The sequence below is a fragment of the Salmo salar genome, chromosome 12 (assembly GCF_965601325.2).
Source record: "Salmo salar chromosome 12, fSalSal1, whole genome shotgun sequence".
Classification (NCBI taxonomy): Eukaryota; Metazoa; Chordata; class Actinopteri; order Salmoniformes; family Salmonidae; genus Salmo; species Salmo salar.
Window position 1 is genome coordinate 36006669 of NC_138302.1, and position 17492 is coordinate 36024160.

Genomic DNA, 17492 nt, shown 5'->3' on the forward strand with positions numbered 1-17492 from the left:
CTCTGCTTGCCAAGTAGAGGAAAACCAAAAGCTCTTGTTGCATGCTGGGTAATATTCGGAGAGCGAAGGGGCCAAAGTAGGATCCTCATCATAACCGGCTGACTCAACCTTAGCTAGTTGTCTCAGTCAGAACGAAACCACCTTGCTGTCTTGTTTTAAGTCTGAAAAGTGTCCACTTCATCTGAACCATGGGAATGAATGGTCAAGATATTAAGGTATGCCGAAATGTTTATTGGTACACTGCCAACCAACCCGGATACGATGATACTAGCTAAGGCAAGCAAGCTAGCGAGAGACGGGAGGACAACTTGATAGCTAGCTAACAGTTAGCTACAAATGCCAGTGTATTAGCAAGCTAGCTAGCGAGCATCAACACGACCTACCTAGCTACTTTGTCACTTCTGCCCTCGATCTCGAATCAATGTAGAAAGATATTTTCATAATATTTTAGCCTACTGCTAGTTTGCTATCCATTCGCATAGACTGCCAAGTTGTTGTTATTAGCTTGCTAGCTACGACATTTGTGCTGGCTAGTGGTAGCAAGCTACACTGGCTACGTATCTAGCCAGCTAGCTAGCTATCCCCCCTGCCCTCCTCATCTGATGGAGAGTAAGGTGTATGCCAGCCATGGCCCGTTTTCCATTCTAAGACTGGCTGGCACTTCACGTTATGGTAATTTAACTGTTAGTTAGCATAATCAAAGTGATTTATTCAGCTAGTTAGTTAACTATCTGGTTAACGTTAGCTATTTGGCTAGCAACTAACTTGCTTCCAGTTGTTAGCTACTGTAGCTACCTAACCAATCTTTGCTCGGCTAAAATTGAGCTAAATAGCGAGGTTGTGGGTTAAGTATATAGTAGGCAACAAATTATCATAGGGAGGGTTGCGTGTTCTCTTTGTTTTGTTTACCTGGAGGTTTCTAGGTAGTGGTCTGTCATCACCTGTCAGTTTTAGGCTTGTTGACAGACAGTCTAATTTGGTGAACGAATAGCTAACTAGCTGGACAGGACAGGGTGTTGGAGGACACCTGTTTCTGACGTGTTAATTAGTTAACAATGTTGTATTATAAACAGATTCATGTTGCATTATAATATGTTGTATTGTAAACATTCATGACACATAACATATCATGCAATCATAGAGCCCATAATAAAGCAATAGGCAGTGCTATTTGTTGTGAATAGCAATAAAATAGCTATCATATCAGATAATTTGCCTTTAATGCCATCTTGCTTTCTTACACAGTATCAGAAGCCACTTAAAGTAGCCTAGGGTTTTAACAATGTTTCAAATGCTTTCCAAGGTTCCATGTCAAGGCTTACTAGGCCTAAGATATCTAGTCAAGGCTTCATGGGCATGAATTCTCTGTTCTAAAACATTTGTGTCCAGTTTTGACTCAGAACTGTACTTTCAGCGCTCTAGTCTAGATGCAAGTAAAGCACAATTTAGGCTTAAGAGTGCATTGTGCAAGTTTAGCCTTGAGCATCCAAAAAGAACATCAATAGTTATTATTGGTTTAGTGATGAATTTGAAATTGTCTAGGAAATGGATCACACCTGGACAAGGAAATGGATCACACCTAGACAAGGAAATGGATCACACCTAGACAAGGAAATGGATCACACCTAGACAAGGAAATGGATCACACCTAGACAAGGAAATGGATCACACCTAGACAAGGAAATGGATCACACCTGGAGGCACAGAATGCCTAGGCCTATGCTCTAAGTCTAATATTTCAAAAGGAAGCATTCTACATATCTTGACAGGCCTATGTCAATATACAAATACTACATGCACACAACCCTTAGGTCAATGCAAACACAAATTGGGTACAAAGTTCATTGGTTTAAGTAATTAGGCCAGTAAGATAAAGACAAAAAATATTTGTACTGATAAAATAAATTGTAGCTCATTTTCAGTTCTCATTTGCTACTATTTAGGTAGGTCATAAGAAATGAGTGCTCAACATTGCCTTTTGGGCCTTTTCTACATGACAACACCACTTTGCTATTATCACTTAATTACTGTCAATTTGAAAACAATCTGTTCACTCTTAGCCTGGAGAGCTTTTGGTCATTTAATCTGGGTTAAGGCTGAAGCAACACACCGGGCAAAGAAAACAGCCTAGATCCTAGACTCCACCAGAGACCACTTCTAGGTCTGTAGGCTAACATGTTGTCGTTTTGTAAATTCTGACTTTTTAGCCTTCAGAAATCAGTTTTAAGAGAGAAATAATGACATTTCTTGCATTTATGTGCCCTTCATTGTTTGGTCACACTGACTAGTGTCTTTCCCCTCTAGGTGTAACCTCAAGGCGTAGTGTGACTGCATTAGGACCATGGAGCCGGACGTGATCCGCATGTACTCCTCCTCCCCACCCCCAATGGAGGACGGAGCTGAGGAAGAGGATGACGAGTTTGGGGACTTTGGGGGCTTCTCTGGAGTTCCGACCAGCGCCAGCTTCACTGAGTTTGACACCCCAGCGACCTTCAACCAGACCCCAGCCTTGGCCGCCACCTCACCACCGGAACTCCTCAACAATGGAGGGGTGGTTGGGTTGTCAAAACTCAGCTCAGGTCCCGTGGGAAGGGGTCCTGTGGTCAAGCGCTCCAACTCCAAGTCAAATGGTGTCGTGCCGGGAGGCTGCCAGTACGACAGTCCTTCAGAGAGAACTGTGAATGTGGAGGAGTTAAAAAAGCTTGCCGACCACACTCGAGCCAATAATCATTCTACCTCCCTGGACATATCTGGGAGGAGTCAGACTGACAACATAGACAAGCCTGTCGATTGCAATGGTGGGGTCCCGGAAGTTCTGACCAACGGCTTTGCTACTTTTGAAATAGAGGGAAGCACATCTTTGCAGAATTCGATCCGCTCTAAAAAGAAAGGAACCACCACAGAGTGTACAGATGACTGCCCTCCCAGCAGCCCCGAGGACGACTTTGCGGATTTCTCTGCTTTTTCTAACGCAGACGTTCAAGGACACTCCAGCAAGGTGACAAACCGCACCAGCGAGAACTTGGACAATCCCAACCGGGACGAACGGCTGGCAGAGGACGCCTGCCAGCAACGAAGGCAGCAGGTGCACTCGAATGTAGAACAGGGAATCAGCTCAGGGGACATCGCCAACGACATCGCTGGCTCTGATTCTCTATCGCACCCTGCTGAGGCTCAAGACACTGACGAAGGCTTGAGCAACGGGGACGGGGGCTTTCAAAGAGACACTGCTAACTCTGAACAAAGGAACGTAGAGCCGGACTTCGTACACAAGCACTCTGCTACTGAGGTGGTTATTAGTGAGGATTCTGCCCCAGAGGAGGTTTGTAGTGAGGATTCTACCCAAGAGGTGGTTTGTAGTGAGGATTCTACCCAAGAGGTGGTTTGTAGTGAGGATTCTACCCAAGAGGTGGTTTGTAGTGAGGATTCTACCCAAGAGGTGGTTTGTAGTGAGGATTCTACCCAAGAGGTGGTTTGTAGTGAGGATTCTACCCAAGAGGTGGTTTGTAGTGAGGATTCTACCCCAGAGGAGGTTTGTAGTGAGGATTCTACCCAAGAGGTGGTTTGTAGTGAGGATTCTACCCAAGAGGTGGTTTGTAGTGAGGATTCTACCCAAGAGGTGGTTTGTAGTGAGGATTCTACCCAAGAGGTGGTTTGTAGTGAGGATTCTACCCAAGAGGTGGTTTGTAGTGAGGATTCTACCCAAGAGGTGGTTTGTGGCGAGGACTCTGCCTCTAAGGCACTTTATGTTGACAAACCGGTCGCCCAGAATGGTGGGGTTTTGGAGCAGTTGGAAGAGGAGGTGGAAGAAGAGAAGGCAGGTGTCAGTGAAAACAGGGTTTTGCCCAATATAGACGATGAAGATGGGAATGGCGAGCAAGCGGACGAGAAGCCGGGGTCCGGAAACGAAACAGAAACTGAAACGTCTTTCGGCCGACCTCTGTCCACGGATGCCCTTGAGGAGTACGGCGACATCAGCACAATGGGCTCAGTGTCCTCACCGCCGCTCCAAGAGGAGACGGCCACGCCTGCTGACCACAGCCAACTGCTGGAGGACGACGACGGTGAAGACTTTGGTGACTTTGGGGACGTGGGCTCTTTTAGAGGACAGGGCTTTGCTGACTTTGACCAGCCAGAGTTGCAACTAGAGGAACAACCTGCACCTCTCACACAGGAACTAGTGGACGACGACAAAGACTTTGGCGATTTTGATGCCCCCAACAGCCACATTGGTGGTGGGAAGGCAATTGAGAACGAAGATGGGGGGAAGTTTGCAGATTTTCCCGGCAGCGACAGTTTTGCCGACTTTAGCTCAGCTCCTGTTGGTGCGGACCCTGATGCAGATGCTGGTTGGAATGCCTTTGATGAGCCTGAACAGGGTCAAGAGGAGGGCGATTCCTGGGCTGCATTTGGAGAGGAGCCGACCACCACTGCTCCTTTGGAAACGGGTGAAGACGAGTGGCAGGAGAGTGAGCCTGTAGCAGCCCGTCCATACAGCAGCCATCAGATCATTAGAAGAGACAGTCAATCTGTAAGTTTTTCTGTGTGAGTTTGACCACTCAGGGTTTGAACTCGGTTCTCCCGCGCACCACAATAACATATTACGCCTCTGAGCTAAACGCTCAGGGAGCCAATACAAGTTTTCAAGTCTCAGGCAAGATAACTCATCACGCAAGTGTGTTTCTGAACCACCTCTGTAGCATTCATAAATGTAGCATACTTGACAGGAAGGTATTGGTGTTTAAAAACTAATCTTACTGTAATCGAAGGTGCCCTATTGAATGTTGTTGTATTGCACTATCCAGGAAAGGTATGCTCAGTGACACTTTTAGGGGAATTCTGACGCTCTCGTGACGTTTATCACTAGAGTGGTAGAGAGCCGTACACCTGCCCTCCCTTAGGAATGTGACCAGGCAGGGAATTCCACCTTTTCAAGTACATACCATTTAACAATGCCTTGTCCTTGCTATTGGAGTCAAGCACTACAACTTATTAAAGATTTCAAATGTGTTGATTGAATCACGTCAGTGTTAGTCATTGTTGAACATAATAGAATGCAGCTTTATTGTCCATCGAAACATAAATTCATATTTGAGCTGTCTGTCTATTGTATTGTCCAGCAATGAGGCTAACTGCCAGCTGCCAAACGTGATAACGGAAGACTTATTCAACCCGTATCTTATTCAGCAATATTGATTGTTATTACGTGTTTGTTGTGTCACTGAGCCAGTGTCTTATTCAACAACGTTGGTTGTTATCATGTGTTTGTTATACCAGGCGGCGCTGTGCAGTCGGCTGGAGAAGCTTTTTCAGGAAATGTTCCCCGACGCACCTGCCCCGCAGGTGGGGGTGGAGGTGGTCCCCCTCAAAACCCTGCTGGAGCCTCGTGTGAGGTTACAGCAGGAAGAGCATGAGCTGAAGAGCGGTGTGCCAGACAATGGGTGAGAGAAATACCCCCCTTTTTAATGAGGGCTGGGACGATACCAGTATTGCAATATTTTTTCCAATGGCGAAAATGAAAACACGAAGCAGACCAAACTCTTTGATCCATAAAAACCTGCTGTATGTAAAATATTGTGTGCTAGAACTTGGAAAATAAACAAATGTGACTCTGGATGACAACGTAATTACGTTTGTTTCCAACATTAGGGTTGTTTTCCTAAAGAAATGAAACCGCTTCGTGTTTTGTTTCCTTGCCACGATACTAACGGGTATCAGGATACTAGTGTCGTCCCGACCCTAATATCCCATAACTACACACAATCTCATCAATACACAGAAAGACTCACCAGGTCTGTTCTATCTTTTTTTTATACAACAAAAACATACTGTTACTGTGTCTGTATACTATGCAGTCAAGAACTTTTGCGTATTACAATGACGTATTTTATTTTTTACATTCCTGCTTTGTCATCGTCGTCTGTTGCTACAGGGCTGTGGCGGACGTGTTGTGGAGGCAACTGCTGGACATCCACGAGGCGTTTGGCCTGCGGCACCAGTGGGGAGGCTCGCACAGCAACAAGACACTACTCTGCTCCCTGGGCATCGACATTAGAAACATTGTGAGTTCTGCCGCCAGTCAGCAGTCATCACATTGTCTGTGTCTCAAATGGCACCTTCCTGCTGTAACCCATAGGGCTCTGGTCAAAAGTAGTGCACAATATAGGGACTAGGGTGCCGTTTGGGACATGCCACTCTCCCCCTATCTGTGACCTTTTGTCTTTTTTTATTAATGGCTCTGTGAAAAAAAACACTAACCATGATTGTATTGCGAGAATGTTATGACTTCTCGTCTGTCAAATGAAAAAAGGCTTCTTTGTAAGACTATTTGCAGCAGAGAGAGGACGAATGATTGTGAAATGTGTTCTGTGTTTCCCCACAGCTGTTCACAGGTCAGAAGAAGCAGCCAGTGATAGTTCCCATGTATGCTGCCAGCCTGGTGAGTTAAATATGCGCTGCAAGGATGTATTCATCTCCCCCTTCAAACCACCTACTCGCTCCCTCAATTGTTTTTGCCCCTCTTGAAGAAACTGACCAAGTGACAAATTAACCCAAGGATTATAAAATAAAAACAATTCTGGTGACATTTCTGTCAACTGGTTGCAAAAAGTTTTTCACTGACATATCCTACAAATATATGGTTGCAACATTCCGGGAACCTTCCCAAATTCCCAGGTTTTAAACAGAATTGCTCAACCCAATACATATACCAGTATTTAGTACGTTTTAGGATGTAACCCTGCCTCTCTGTTACCTAGGGCATGCTGGAACCCACCAAAGAGCCAGTAAAACCCATATCAGCGGCAGAGATGATCACGTCCATAGCACAACAAGCACCTCCAGTGGCCCCAGCGGAGATCATAAGCACTAGTCCACCAGACACAGCCCAGGTTGGACTCCTACATTGAATCATTATGGTCCTTTTGGGGTACAATGTTTAGAATTGAGATCTTTTATGTTTTGTGATTTTTCAGGCCTTTTTTAGATGCGTTTCTTCTCATCAGTAGTATGAGTATATACCAGGGCTCTCCAACCCTGATCCTGGAGAGCTACCATCCTGTAGCTTTTCAATCCAACCCTGATCCTGGAGAGCTACCATCCTGTAGCTTTTCAGTCCAACCCTGATCCTGGAGAGCTACCATCCTGTAGCTTTTCAATCCAACCCTGATCCTGGAGAGCTACCATCCTGTAGCTTTTCAATCCAACCCTGATCCTGGAGAGCTACCATCCTGTAGCTTTTCAATCCAACCCTGATCCTGCAGAGCTACCATCCTGTAGCTTTTCAATCCAACCCTGATCCTGGAGAGCTACCATCCTGTAGCTTTTGAATCCAACCCTAATGTAGCACATCCGATTCTAATAATTAGCTGGTTGATCAGCAGAACCAGGTTAGTTACAAACTTGTGTTGGAGCGAAAACCTAGAGGAGAGTTGCTCTCCACCAACAGGGTTAGAGAACCCCGGTGGTATATACTGTATTGCAGAGGAGGCTGGTGGGAGGAGCTATAGGAGGACGGGCTCAATGTATTGACTGGAAGGGCATAAATGGAACTGTGTGGAACATATGGATCCACATGTTTGACTCTGTTCCCTTTATTCCATTCCAGCCTTTACAATGAGCCCGTCCTCCTATAGCTCCTCCCACCAGCCTCCACTGCTGTGTTGGCTGTAAGGCCAATTGTCACAACTGTATACAATGAATAGAGAGAGTGTGTTTATATATGTGTTCTACGGTAATTGGTCTAATGTAGAACCTGAGGCGCTTTTCAAACAAGTTGGCTAAATGATTTGTTTAGAGAATACAAAGGTTGAGTTCCTGCCCCACAAGATGCGCAGGCATTGCATCAACCAATGGTAGCGTGCCACGTCATCGACTGTGCAGCCAGGCATCAGATGGCTCTGTCATATGGGTCGCGTTCCCTTGCTCAGATGTTGCATGCATCACCCAATGGTTGGGTGCCACATCTTCGACTGTGTCATCGACTGACTGATTTCTATAACATATGATGTTGGTAAGCTGATATGTAAAATACCTATCCAGGCATTGCAATATTTGGCAGGTGTCAGCAATGCCTGGGCAGAGGAACGTGCCCATGAAGTGGTAAGCTGATATGTTAAATACCTATCCAGGCGTTGTAAAATATGGCATCGGTCCGCAATGTAGTCTGGTAGGAACTCAACCTTTAGATTGCTGAGTTGTTGTAAGGGTAGTCGCCAGTGGAGGCTGCTGAGGGGAGGACGGCTCATATTAATGACTGGAACGGAGTGAATGGAATGGCATCAAACCAAGTGTATGATGTATTTGATACCATTCCACTGATTCCGCGAGCCCGTCCTCCCCAATTAAGGCGCCACCAACCTCCTGTGGTAGAAGCAGTCCATTAGCAGGCTTCCTGAACATCTGCATAGGCGAATCACCTGTTGACAAAGCTGTTCGCTTTTACTGAGTGTCTCCACCCTCTTCTGAGCTTGTTTGTTCCCTCCTCCTCACCAGGAAGTGCTCCCGCCCGTCCAGTTTGACTGGAGCAGCAGTGGCCTTACTAACCCCCTGGACGGTAGGTCCCTCCCCCAAACCACCTGCTGAGTTAATGAACCACTGTCCCCATTGGCTCTTTCCAGAGCTAACCTATTCCTTTTTTTCCACCACTCAAACTGTTTTGTCCAAACACACAAGCCACCTAGACCTGTTTTTGCCTGTTGTCTTCCATTAACTTCCATTGAACAACATCATCTGATGTTTACTTCATCAACCATTGGTCATTACACGTTACAGTTTTACAGAGAGTTATGTGGATTTTGTTGTGAGGACTATAGTATAAGATTCCAGAAAATTCTTATCCACATGCTCTAGGATTTTGTGTATTTCATTGCCATATTGGACCATTTCTGATTTCACTTGTCATATCCAGATGCGTGACACATACCTATCTCATCAAATCTTCTCCTTATGCCTTTTGTTGTTAGCAACAAATCAAATTATTTAGCAACTTAGCTAAATGATCTGCACGGTTCACGGTGGTCATTCATGCTTCAAAATATCAACGCAGATTTTTCATTAACCTGTGGATAGAATCTCACAATATTTTCTCATTAACACAGCTACGTCAGTTAGCTTGCCCTGGGTCATGTTCATTAGGCATAAAACTGAATAAAATGGAGGGAGTACCTGGATTTAAGAAATTCCTGGACTTAAGCATCATTTTCAAACGTTTCTTGCCCACTGAACACGACCCATGTGCTCTTTCTTTGTAACGAATAATAATGACCAGCTCAGCTGCATGTCTTTTTAAGTGCGTCTCTTTCCTGACTTCTTCTTCTGTGTTATAACCCACTGCCGCCTCGGCCTGCCTGTTTGCTATGTTGAATGTCAAGCGAGCGGAGGCTCGTCTCTGCTCAACCTCGATTTCTTTGGGCCCGTGGAGGACTCTGGCCCAAGCAGCTCCACCTCCATCCCAGGTCAGCACAGGAAACTCCAACTCCCTGACTCCCAGACTCTTTCATACATTTGTCTGAATCCCAAATTGACCGTACACCCTATTCAGCGACCGGAGAGGATTGGATCGGGGTAAACAATACAGTGATAATTCCAGCTATCTAATCATAAGGCAAGGTGGACCTACTATCATTATATGGCTTACACCCATTGAATCCTCTGAGATCTTCACAGGTACACAAGGTGTAGAGGTCTAGGAGTCCATTTGGGATAAGTCCTTATTCTTTCCCCTATTCCTCGTGTCCTCTTACCTCTCTGTCAAAATGCACCGGGGGAGGTCAGAGGGGAGGAAGCTTGGATCTTCTCCAATGAGTTTTGGGAGAGAGGACCGAGGGACGATGCGAGGAATCGAGGAAGGATGCTTGTGAAAGAGCCTCTGCCGTACTCACAGATTTCTCTTCTACTACTATTTGTTTTAGATTTTTTTGCTTAGATACAGACCTCACTGAATCAAGCTCTTCTTTTTTCTATGTGTTAATATTACCAACTGAATCAAACCCTGAATCAAAATATTTGGGAATTGGCTACACTGAAGTTTAATAAAGTGCACCCCCCTCCCTTGTTTTGAGTGGAATATTAGACTGTGTATATGTCTCAACTAGCTCCCTATTCCATATAAAGTGCACTACTTTTGACCAAAGTAGTGCACTATATAGGGGATAGGCTGCCATTTGGGGTTCTAATGGGTTTGTGTGGTTAGGTGTGGACCCGGAGCTGTACGAGCTAACAACCGCTAAACTGGAACCCAGTGGCTCTGGGAGCCGTGTGGCTGACGCCTTCGCCCGCCTTATGTCTACTATGGAGAAGACCAGCACCTCTACCAGGTTGGTCTATTACTGCACCTCAGACCAGCACCTCTACCAACCAGGTTGGTCTATTACTGCACCTCAGACCAGCACCTCTACCAACCAGGTTGGTCTATTACTGCACCTCAGACCAGCACCTCTACCAGGTTGGTCTATTACTGCACCTCAGACCAGCACCTCTACCAACCAGGTTGGTCTATTACTGCACCTCAGACCAGCACCTCTACCAACCAGGTTGGTCTATTACTGCACCTCAGACCAGCACCTCTACCAACCAGGTTGGTCTATTACTGCACCTCAGACCAGCACCTCTACCAACCAGGTTGGTCTATTACTGCACCTCAGACCAGCACCTCTACCAACCAGGTTGGTCTATTACTGCACCTCAGACCAGCACCTCTACCAGGTTGGTCTATTACAGCACCTCAGACCAGCACCTCTACCAACCAGGTTGGTCTATTACTGCACCTCAGACCAGCACCTCTACCAACCAGGTTGGTCTATTACTGCACCTCAGACCAGCACCTCTACCAACCAGGTTGGTCTATTACTGCACCTCAGACCAGCACCTCTACCAACCAGGTTGGTCTATTACTGCACCTCAGACCAGCACCTCTACCAACCAGGTTGGTCTATTACAGCACCTCAGACCAGCACCTCTACCAACCAGGTTGGTCTATTACTGCACCTCAGACCAGCACCTCTACCAGGTTGGTCTATTACTGCACCTCAGACCAGCCCCTCTACCAACCAGGTTGGTCTATTACTGCACCTCAGACCAGCACCTCTACCAACCAGGTTGGTCTATTACTGCACCTCAGACCAGCACCTCTACCAACCAGGTTGGTCTATTACTGCACCTCAGACCAGCACCTCTACCAGGTTGGTCTCTTACTGCACCTCAGACCAGCACCTCTACCAGGTTGGTCTATTACTGCACCTCAGACCAGCACCTCTACCAGGTTGGTCTCTTACTGCACCTCAGACCAGCACCTCTACCAGGTTGGTCTATTACAGCACCTCAAAAAGGTATGCATGCAGGGTCGTGCACAGACCTTTCAGGGGGAAGGTGCTCAAAATGACCCCCCCCCAAACAAAATAATCAACTTTCATAATTAATATCTTGAAATTCATAACAGACTAACTGCCTCTGTAGTGCACTTTTGTAACATATTTTAGCATATGCCTATTTATTTCTGCAACACGCTCACTCTTCACAAATTGTAAGCAAGCTACATCACAGTGCCTCCTAAAGACTTGATTGACATCGGGATAAGAGGGTGGGCTATCAGCTGATCGTTGATTGGTGTAAATCTGCTAGTTAGCTAGCTCGATTATTATTTTACTCATTGTGAAGCGCACAAATTATTAAAATGACAGGCTACTTTGACACTGGGGCATCAGAGATCAATAAAAATGACCTTGTGATAAATCCATCAATAGCTTAGACCTAGGTGTGTGGAGACACATTTGTACAATATGATGAGAAAATTATAGTCCTACAACAGGGGGTGGCAAACTTGACGATGTCACGACGACTTGGAGCAGTGGGTTCCGAACAACAATGACAAAAACGATGTAAAAAATAAAAGGGCACTTGGCAAAGGGGGCAGGTGCTCAGACACCGGTAGACCACTATCTGTGCACATGCCTGTATTCATGCGTGACTAAGTCGCTTTGGATCAAAACGTCTGCTAAATGGCATCTATTACAAATGGCACCCTATTCCCTTTATAGTGCGCTACCTTTGACCAAAAGTTGTGTACTATAAAGGGAATAAATAAGGTGCCATTTGGGATGTGGCCAGAGTCTATTGCTCCCCTTGGAGATGGAGAGTAGCAAAACAATACAAATCCAGAGTTCTAACTTAACCAACATCTCACTCCCAAACATGAAATCAAGTTTTATTTGTCACATGCGCCGAATACAACTGGTGTAGACTCTACAGTCAAATGCTTGCTTACGAACCTTTCCCAACAATGCAGAGTTTAAAAAAATAAAATAGTTACGAGGAATAAAATGCACAATAAAATACACACGAATGGCGCTATATACAGGGAGTACCAGCACCAGATCAATGTGGAGCTATATACAGGGAGTACCAGCACCAGATCAATGTGGAGCTATATACAGGGAGTACCAGCACCAGATCAATGTGGAGCTATATACAGGGAGTACCAGCACCAGATCAATGTGGAGCTATATACAGGGAGTACCAGCACCAGATCAATGTGGAGCTATATACAGGGAGTACCAGTACCAGATCAATGTGGAGCTATATACAGGGAGTACCAGTACCAGATCAATGTGGAGCTATATACAGGGAGTACCAGTACCAGATCAATGTGGAGCTATATACAGGGAGTACCGGTGCCAGATCAATGTGGAGCTATATATAGGGAGTACCGGTGCCAGATCAATGTGGAGCTATATACAGGGAGTACCGGTACCAGATCAATGTGGAGCTATATATAGGGAGTACCGGTGCCAGATCAATGTGGAGCTATATACAGGGAGTACCGGTACCAGATCAATGTGGAGCTATATATAGGGAGTACCGGTGCCAGATCAATGTGGAGCTATATACAGGGAGTACCAGTACCAGATCAATGTAGAGCAATATACAGGGAGTACCAGTACCAGATCAATGTGGAGCTATATACAGGGAGTACCAGTACCAGATCACTGTGGAGCTATATACAGGGAGTACCAGTACCAGATCAATGTGGAGCTATATACAGGGAGTACCAGTACCAGATCACTGTGGAGCTATATACAGGGAGTACCAGTACCAGATCAATGTGCAGTAGTTGGGTAAGCAATGATGCTATAAAGAGGATAACATTAATATATTTGCCATTAGTTAGAGCTAATACTTCAAAGTCAAAAGTTACTTAGTTAAATGGCGAACAGACATAAACAACCCTGGTATTTATAGACATGCATGGCTGGAATGACTTTAACCACATTCTAGTGGTGACCCTTTGAAACAGTTGGTCCACTAGATGGAGACAGATTTTCTAACGTCACTGTCGGAGCCCCTTACATCAGCATGCAGACAGTTAGACTCAGCAAAAAAAGAAACGTCCTCTCACTGTCAACTGCGTTTATTTTCAGCAAACTTACCATGTGTAAAAATATTTGTATTAACATGAGATTCAACAAACTGAGACATAAACTGAACAAGTTCCACTGAGCCACCAACTGTGGCTCAGTTGGTAGAGCATGGTGTTTGCAATGCCAGTATGGTGTGTGCAACGCCAGGGTTGTGGGTTCGATTCCCACGGGGGGCCAGTACCAAAAACAATGCATGAAATGTATGCATTCACTACTGTAAGTCGCTCTGGATAAGAGCGTCTGCTAAAATGACTAAAATGTAAATGTAACAGAAATGGAATAATGTGTCCCTGAACAAAGGTGGGGTCAAAATCAAAAGTAACAGTAAGTATCTGGTGTGGCCACCAGCTGCATTAAGTACTGCAGTGTATCTCCTCCTCATGGACTGCACCAGATTTGCCAGTTCTTGCTGTGAGATGTTACCCCACTCTTCCACCAAGGCACCTGCAAGTTCCCAGACATTTCTTGGGGGAATGGCCCTAGCCCTCACCCTCCGATCCAACAGGTCCCAGACATGCTCAATGGGATTGAGATCCGGGCTCTTCGCTGTCCATGGTAGAACACTGACATTCCTGTCTTGCAGGAAATCACTCACAGAACAAGCAGTATGGCTGGTGGCATTGTCATGCTGGAGGGTCATGTCAGGATGAGCCTGCAGGAAGGGTACCACATGAGGGAGGAGGATGTCTTCCCTGTAACGCATAGCGTTGAGATTGCCTGCAATGACAACAAGTTCAGTCCGATGATACTGTGGCACACCGCCCCAGACCATGACGGACCCTCCACCTCCAAATCGATCCCGCTCCAGAGTACAGGCCTCGGTGTAACACTCATTCCTTCAACGATAAACGCGAATCCGACCATCAGCCCTGGTGAGACAAAACCGCGACTCGTCAGTGAAGAGCACTTTTTGCCAGTCCTGTCTGGTCCAGCGACGGTGGGTTTGTGCCCATAGGCGACGTTGTTGCCGGTGATGTCTGGTCAGGGCCTGCCTTACAACAGGCCTATAAGTCCTCAGTCCAGCCTCTCTCAGCCTATTGCGGACAGTCTGAGCACTGATGGAGGGATTGTGTTTTCCTGGTGTAACTCGGGCAGTTGTTGCCATCCTGTACCTGTCCCACAGGTGTGATGTTCGGATGTACCGATCCTGTGCAGGTGTTGTTACATGTGGTCTTCCACTACGAGGACGATCAGCTGTCTGTCCTGTCTCCCTGTAGCTCTGTCTTAGGTGTCTCACAGTACGGACATTGCCATTTATTTCCCTGGCCACATCTGCAATCCTCATGCCTCCTTGAAGCATGCCTAGCCTTCCCTGTGGCTCAGTTGGTAGAGCATGTTGTGTGCAACGCCAGGGTTGTGGGTTCGATTCCCACGGGGGGCCAGTACAAAAAAAAAAAAAAAAAAAAATGCATGAAATGTATGTATTCACTACTGTAAGTCGCTCTGGATAAGAGCGTCTGCTAAATGACTAAAATGTAAAAATGTCTACGGCACGCTCACGCAGATGAGCAGGGACCCTGGGAGTCTTTCTTTTGGTGTTTTTCAGAGTCAGTAGAAAGGCCTCTTTAGTGTCCTAGGTTTTCATAACTGTGACCTTAATTGCCAACCGTCTGTAAACTGTTAGTGTCTTAACGACCGTTCCACAGGTGCATGTTCATTAATTGTTTATGGTTCATTGAACAAGCATGGGAAACAGTGTTTAAACCCTTTACAATGAAGATCTGTGAAGTTAATTCGTTAAAATCCAAGTATCTTTGAAAGACAGTCCTGAAAAGGGGACATTTATTTTTTTGCAGAGTTTATATGGGAGCGAGAAAGACATCTGTAGGAGCAACCAGAGAGAGCTTGCTACATCTTGGCTCTTTCTCAGTTCTCTTTCCTTGATTCTTCGTGTCCACTTTTTCTCCCCTCTGACCTTCTCCAATGCGTGTTGAGAAGGTGAGGAAAGAGGGCACAAGGAATCGAGGAAAGAGAATTGAGAAAGAGGCGAAACCCTGACTGTGGCACATTCATTTAGTGAAGGGGGAAGGAAGGATGAATGTCTGTGTCCCAAATGGCACCCTATTCCCTATGCACCTCGGTCAAAAGTAGGGCACCACAAAGGGAATATGGTGCTATTTGGGATGCATACTGTGTATGTGTTTTCCAATAAAAATGATGTCCTTCTCTCGGATTCTGCAGAAAGCCCCGAAAAGAAGAGAACCTAAGTGAGGAGGCATTGAAGGTGATTGCAGGGCTACCAGACCTGTCCTTCATGCAGGCCAAGGTGCTGATGTTCCCCACCACGTTGACCCCCCTGGGATGCTCCTCTGACCCCACACCTGACTGATCCCCCTCCCACCCCGTATCGCTGTCTGTCATCTGTCTTCCATGCCATCATCGTTATGTTATTTTCTCCTTTTATTTGTTATTTTCAGTTTTAATCAAGTGAAGCATTTACCGATTGTCCTTGTGAATGGTTAGTCAGACCTGGACTAGGCTAAGCCTGTAAAGCGAAGCTTCGTCAATAGCAGAACAAGAGAACATATTAAAACAGTTGGTTTAACTTCTAGATCAAGGTCCTAGAGAGAGGCCGTTTGTTGATAATAGGAGAATCAATGTGTACATAATCAGGGACAAATTGCGTTTTCCGAAGGTGGCTTTTACGTGTGTCAATATTTGTCTTTGTGAGGAAATGAAACACTGGTTGAACCTCTTCAAAGGGAGGCTCGAATAAAGTGAAGTGGGATATACACTGAGTGTACAAACCATTAGGAACACCTTCCTAATATTGAGTTGCACTTCCTTTTGCCCTCAGAACAGCCTCAATTCGTTGGGGTATGGACTCTACAGGGTGTCAAGCGTTCCACAGGGAGGGATGCTGGCCCATGTTGACTCCAATGCATCCCACAGTTGTCAAGTTGGCTGGCACACACATACACAATCCATGTCTCAATTGTATCCAGGCTAAAAATCCTTCTTTAACATGTCTCCTCCCCTTCGTCTACGTGGATTTAACAAGTGACCATAGACCGACCAGATGAAAGCTGTCATGGAAAGAGCAGGTAGTCCTAATGTTTTGTTCACTCAGCGTATGACTATATACTTAAACAAATATATATGACTTGAAACCACACTGCCTGCAAAATCCAGCTGAATGTTTTTTTCGCCTGTTGTGTTAATGGCCTTAGTTTTATTTTGTCATTTTACATAGGGCCTAGATTTGATTTCTTAACCCATGGCTAAAAATGTGCTGTTAATGTCCGCGATTTAACTGTAGCCCGTTTTTATTATGTCTCACACTGGTGCAGTCCATCAACAGCCATGGAAATGGCGGTATGTCACAATTGTTTTGTGTTGAATTAAATTCTTTTAACTTTTTTTCCTGATTTGGGGGTGGGTGGTAAGAGGGGGAATCATGTTTTATTGGTTTAAACCACTGACAGATTGAAATTGACTATCAGTATCATAGCTGGCTGGTCTGAGTGAAGGTCGGCCTACATTACAAGGGAATAAGGGACCAATTTTTGCTGTCATTCTCTACCAATTATTTTATTTTGTGATTTGTTTTACCACTGTCAACCTGTTCCCAGGAGGATTTTGCACATTGTAAAGATGAAATGGATGTAATCATAGTTCACTGTGGCTTTAGACTGTGTACTATGGACTGTAAAATGTATGGGGAAAATTCCTATGGAAAAAATGAATAACCTGTAAAAAGGTTAACATGCATGCCCGGGTTCTTTTCAGACTTAAGTGTGTAAATTTACTTTTAGTGTACACAAGAAATTAAAATAATTTAAGAGAAAGTGCTCAATGGTCCTTCATGTTCCATTACCCCTCCCAACAGGGAATGAATTCATACAGGAGTCTCGTGCATTTTGTATTTATTAATGAACTCTTGAGTGGGCCTCATTTAAAACCAGGCCTAGAGAAACAATGTTCATACACGGTTTTAATTCCTAGCCATTGGGCTCAGTAGCGCTGAAAGGGAAAGTATGGGTAACAGTGGTCTTACGAAGAGGACACAACACACTGGACTGGACTTAGGGCCAGGACTCTAGCCAGCTTGACCAGCAAACAACCATCCAACTTGTT

The 17492-nt window shown here is 45.4% G+C and overlaps 1 protein-coding gene across 3 annotated transcripts; it reads left to right on the plus strand.

The window, feature by feature from the left end:
* Positions 1 to 34: 34 nt before the first annotated feature.
* LOC106564852 (uncharacterized) lies at positions 35 to 17203 on the plus strand. 3 transcript variants are annotated; one of them, XM_045691286.1, is made up of 11 exons: positions 41 to 215; positions 1543 to 2161; positions 2305 to 4531; positions 5278 to 5441; positions 5933 to 6062; positions 6383 to 6439; positions 6759 to 6890; positions 8494 to 8554; positions 9372 to 9455; positions 10193 to 10316; positions 15597 to 17203. In XM_045691286.1, the coding sequence occupies exons 3-11, from the start codon at positions 2342 to 2344 to the stop codon at positions 15742 to 15744; spliced, it is 3090 nt and encodes a 1029-aa protein (XP_045547242.1). In that variant the 5' UTR covers positions 41 to 215; positions 1543 to 2161; positions 2305 to 2341; the 3' UTR covers positions 15745 to 17203. The 3 variants fall into 3 exon arrangements, with proteins under 3 accessions (XP_013986788.1, XP_013986790.1, XP_045547242.1); XM_014131313.3 differs by lacking the exon at positions 1543 to 2161 and having other exon boundaries at positions 35 to 215; XM_014131315.3 differs by lacking the exons at positions 1543 to 2161; positions 9372 to 9455 and having other exon boundaries at positions 35 to 215.
* Positions 17204 to 17492: the final 289 nt, after the last annotated feature.

Bases quoted from the DNA above. Each gene is read 5' to 3' on its own strand.
- LOC106564852 (XM_014131313.3), top strand. From the start codon at position 2,342: ATGGAGCCGGACGTGATCCGCATGTACTCCTCCTCCCCACCCCCAATG. The intron at 6,891-8,493 runs GTTGGACTCCTA...CCTCCTCACCAG, and splicing joins GTCCACCAGACACAGCCCAG to GAAGTGCTCCCGCCCGTCCA. The intron at 10,317-15,596 runs GTTGGTCTATTA...CGGATTCTGCAG, and splicing joins AAGACCAGCACCTCTACCAG to AAAGCCCCGAAAAGAAGAGA.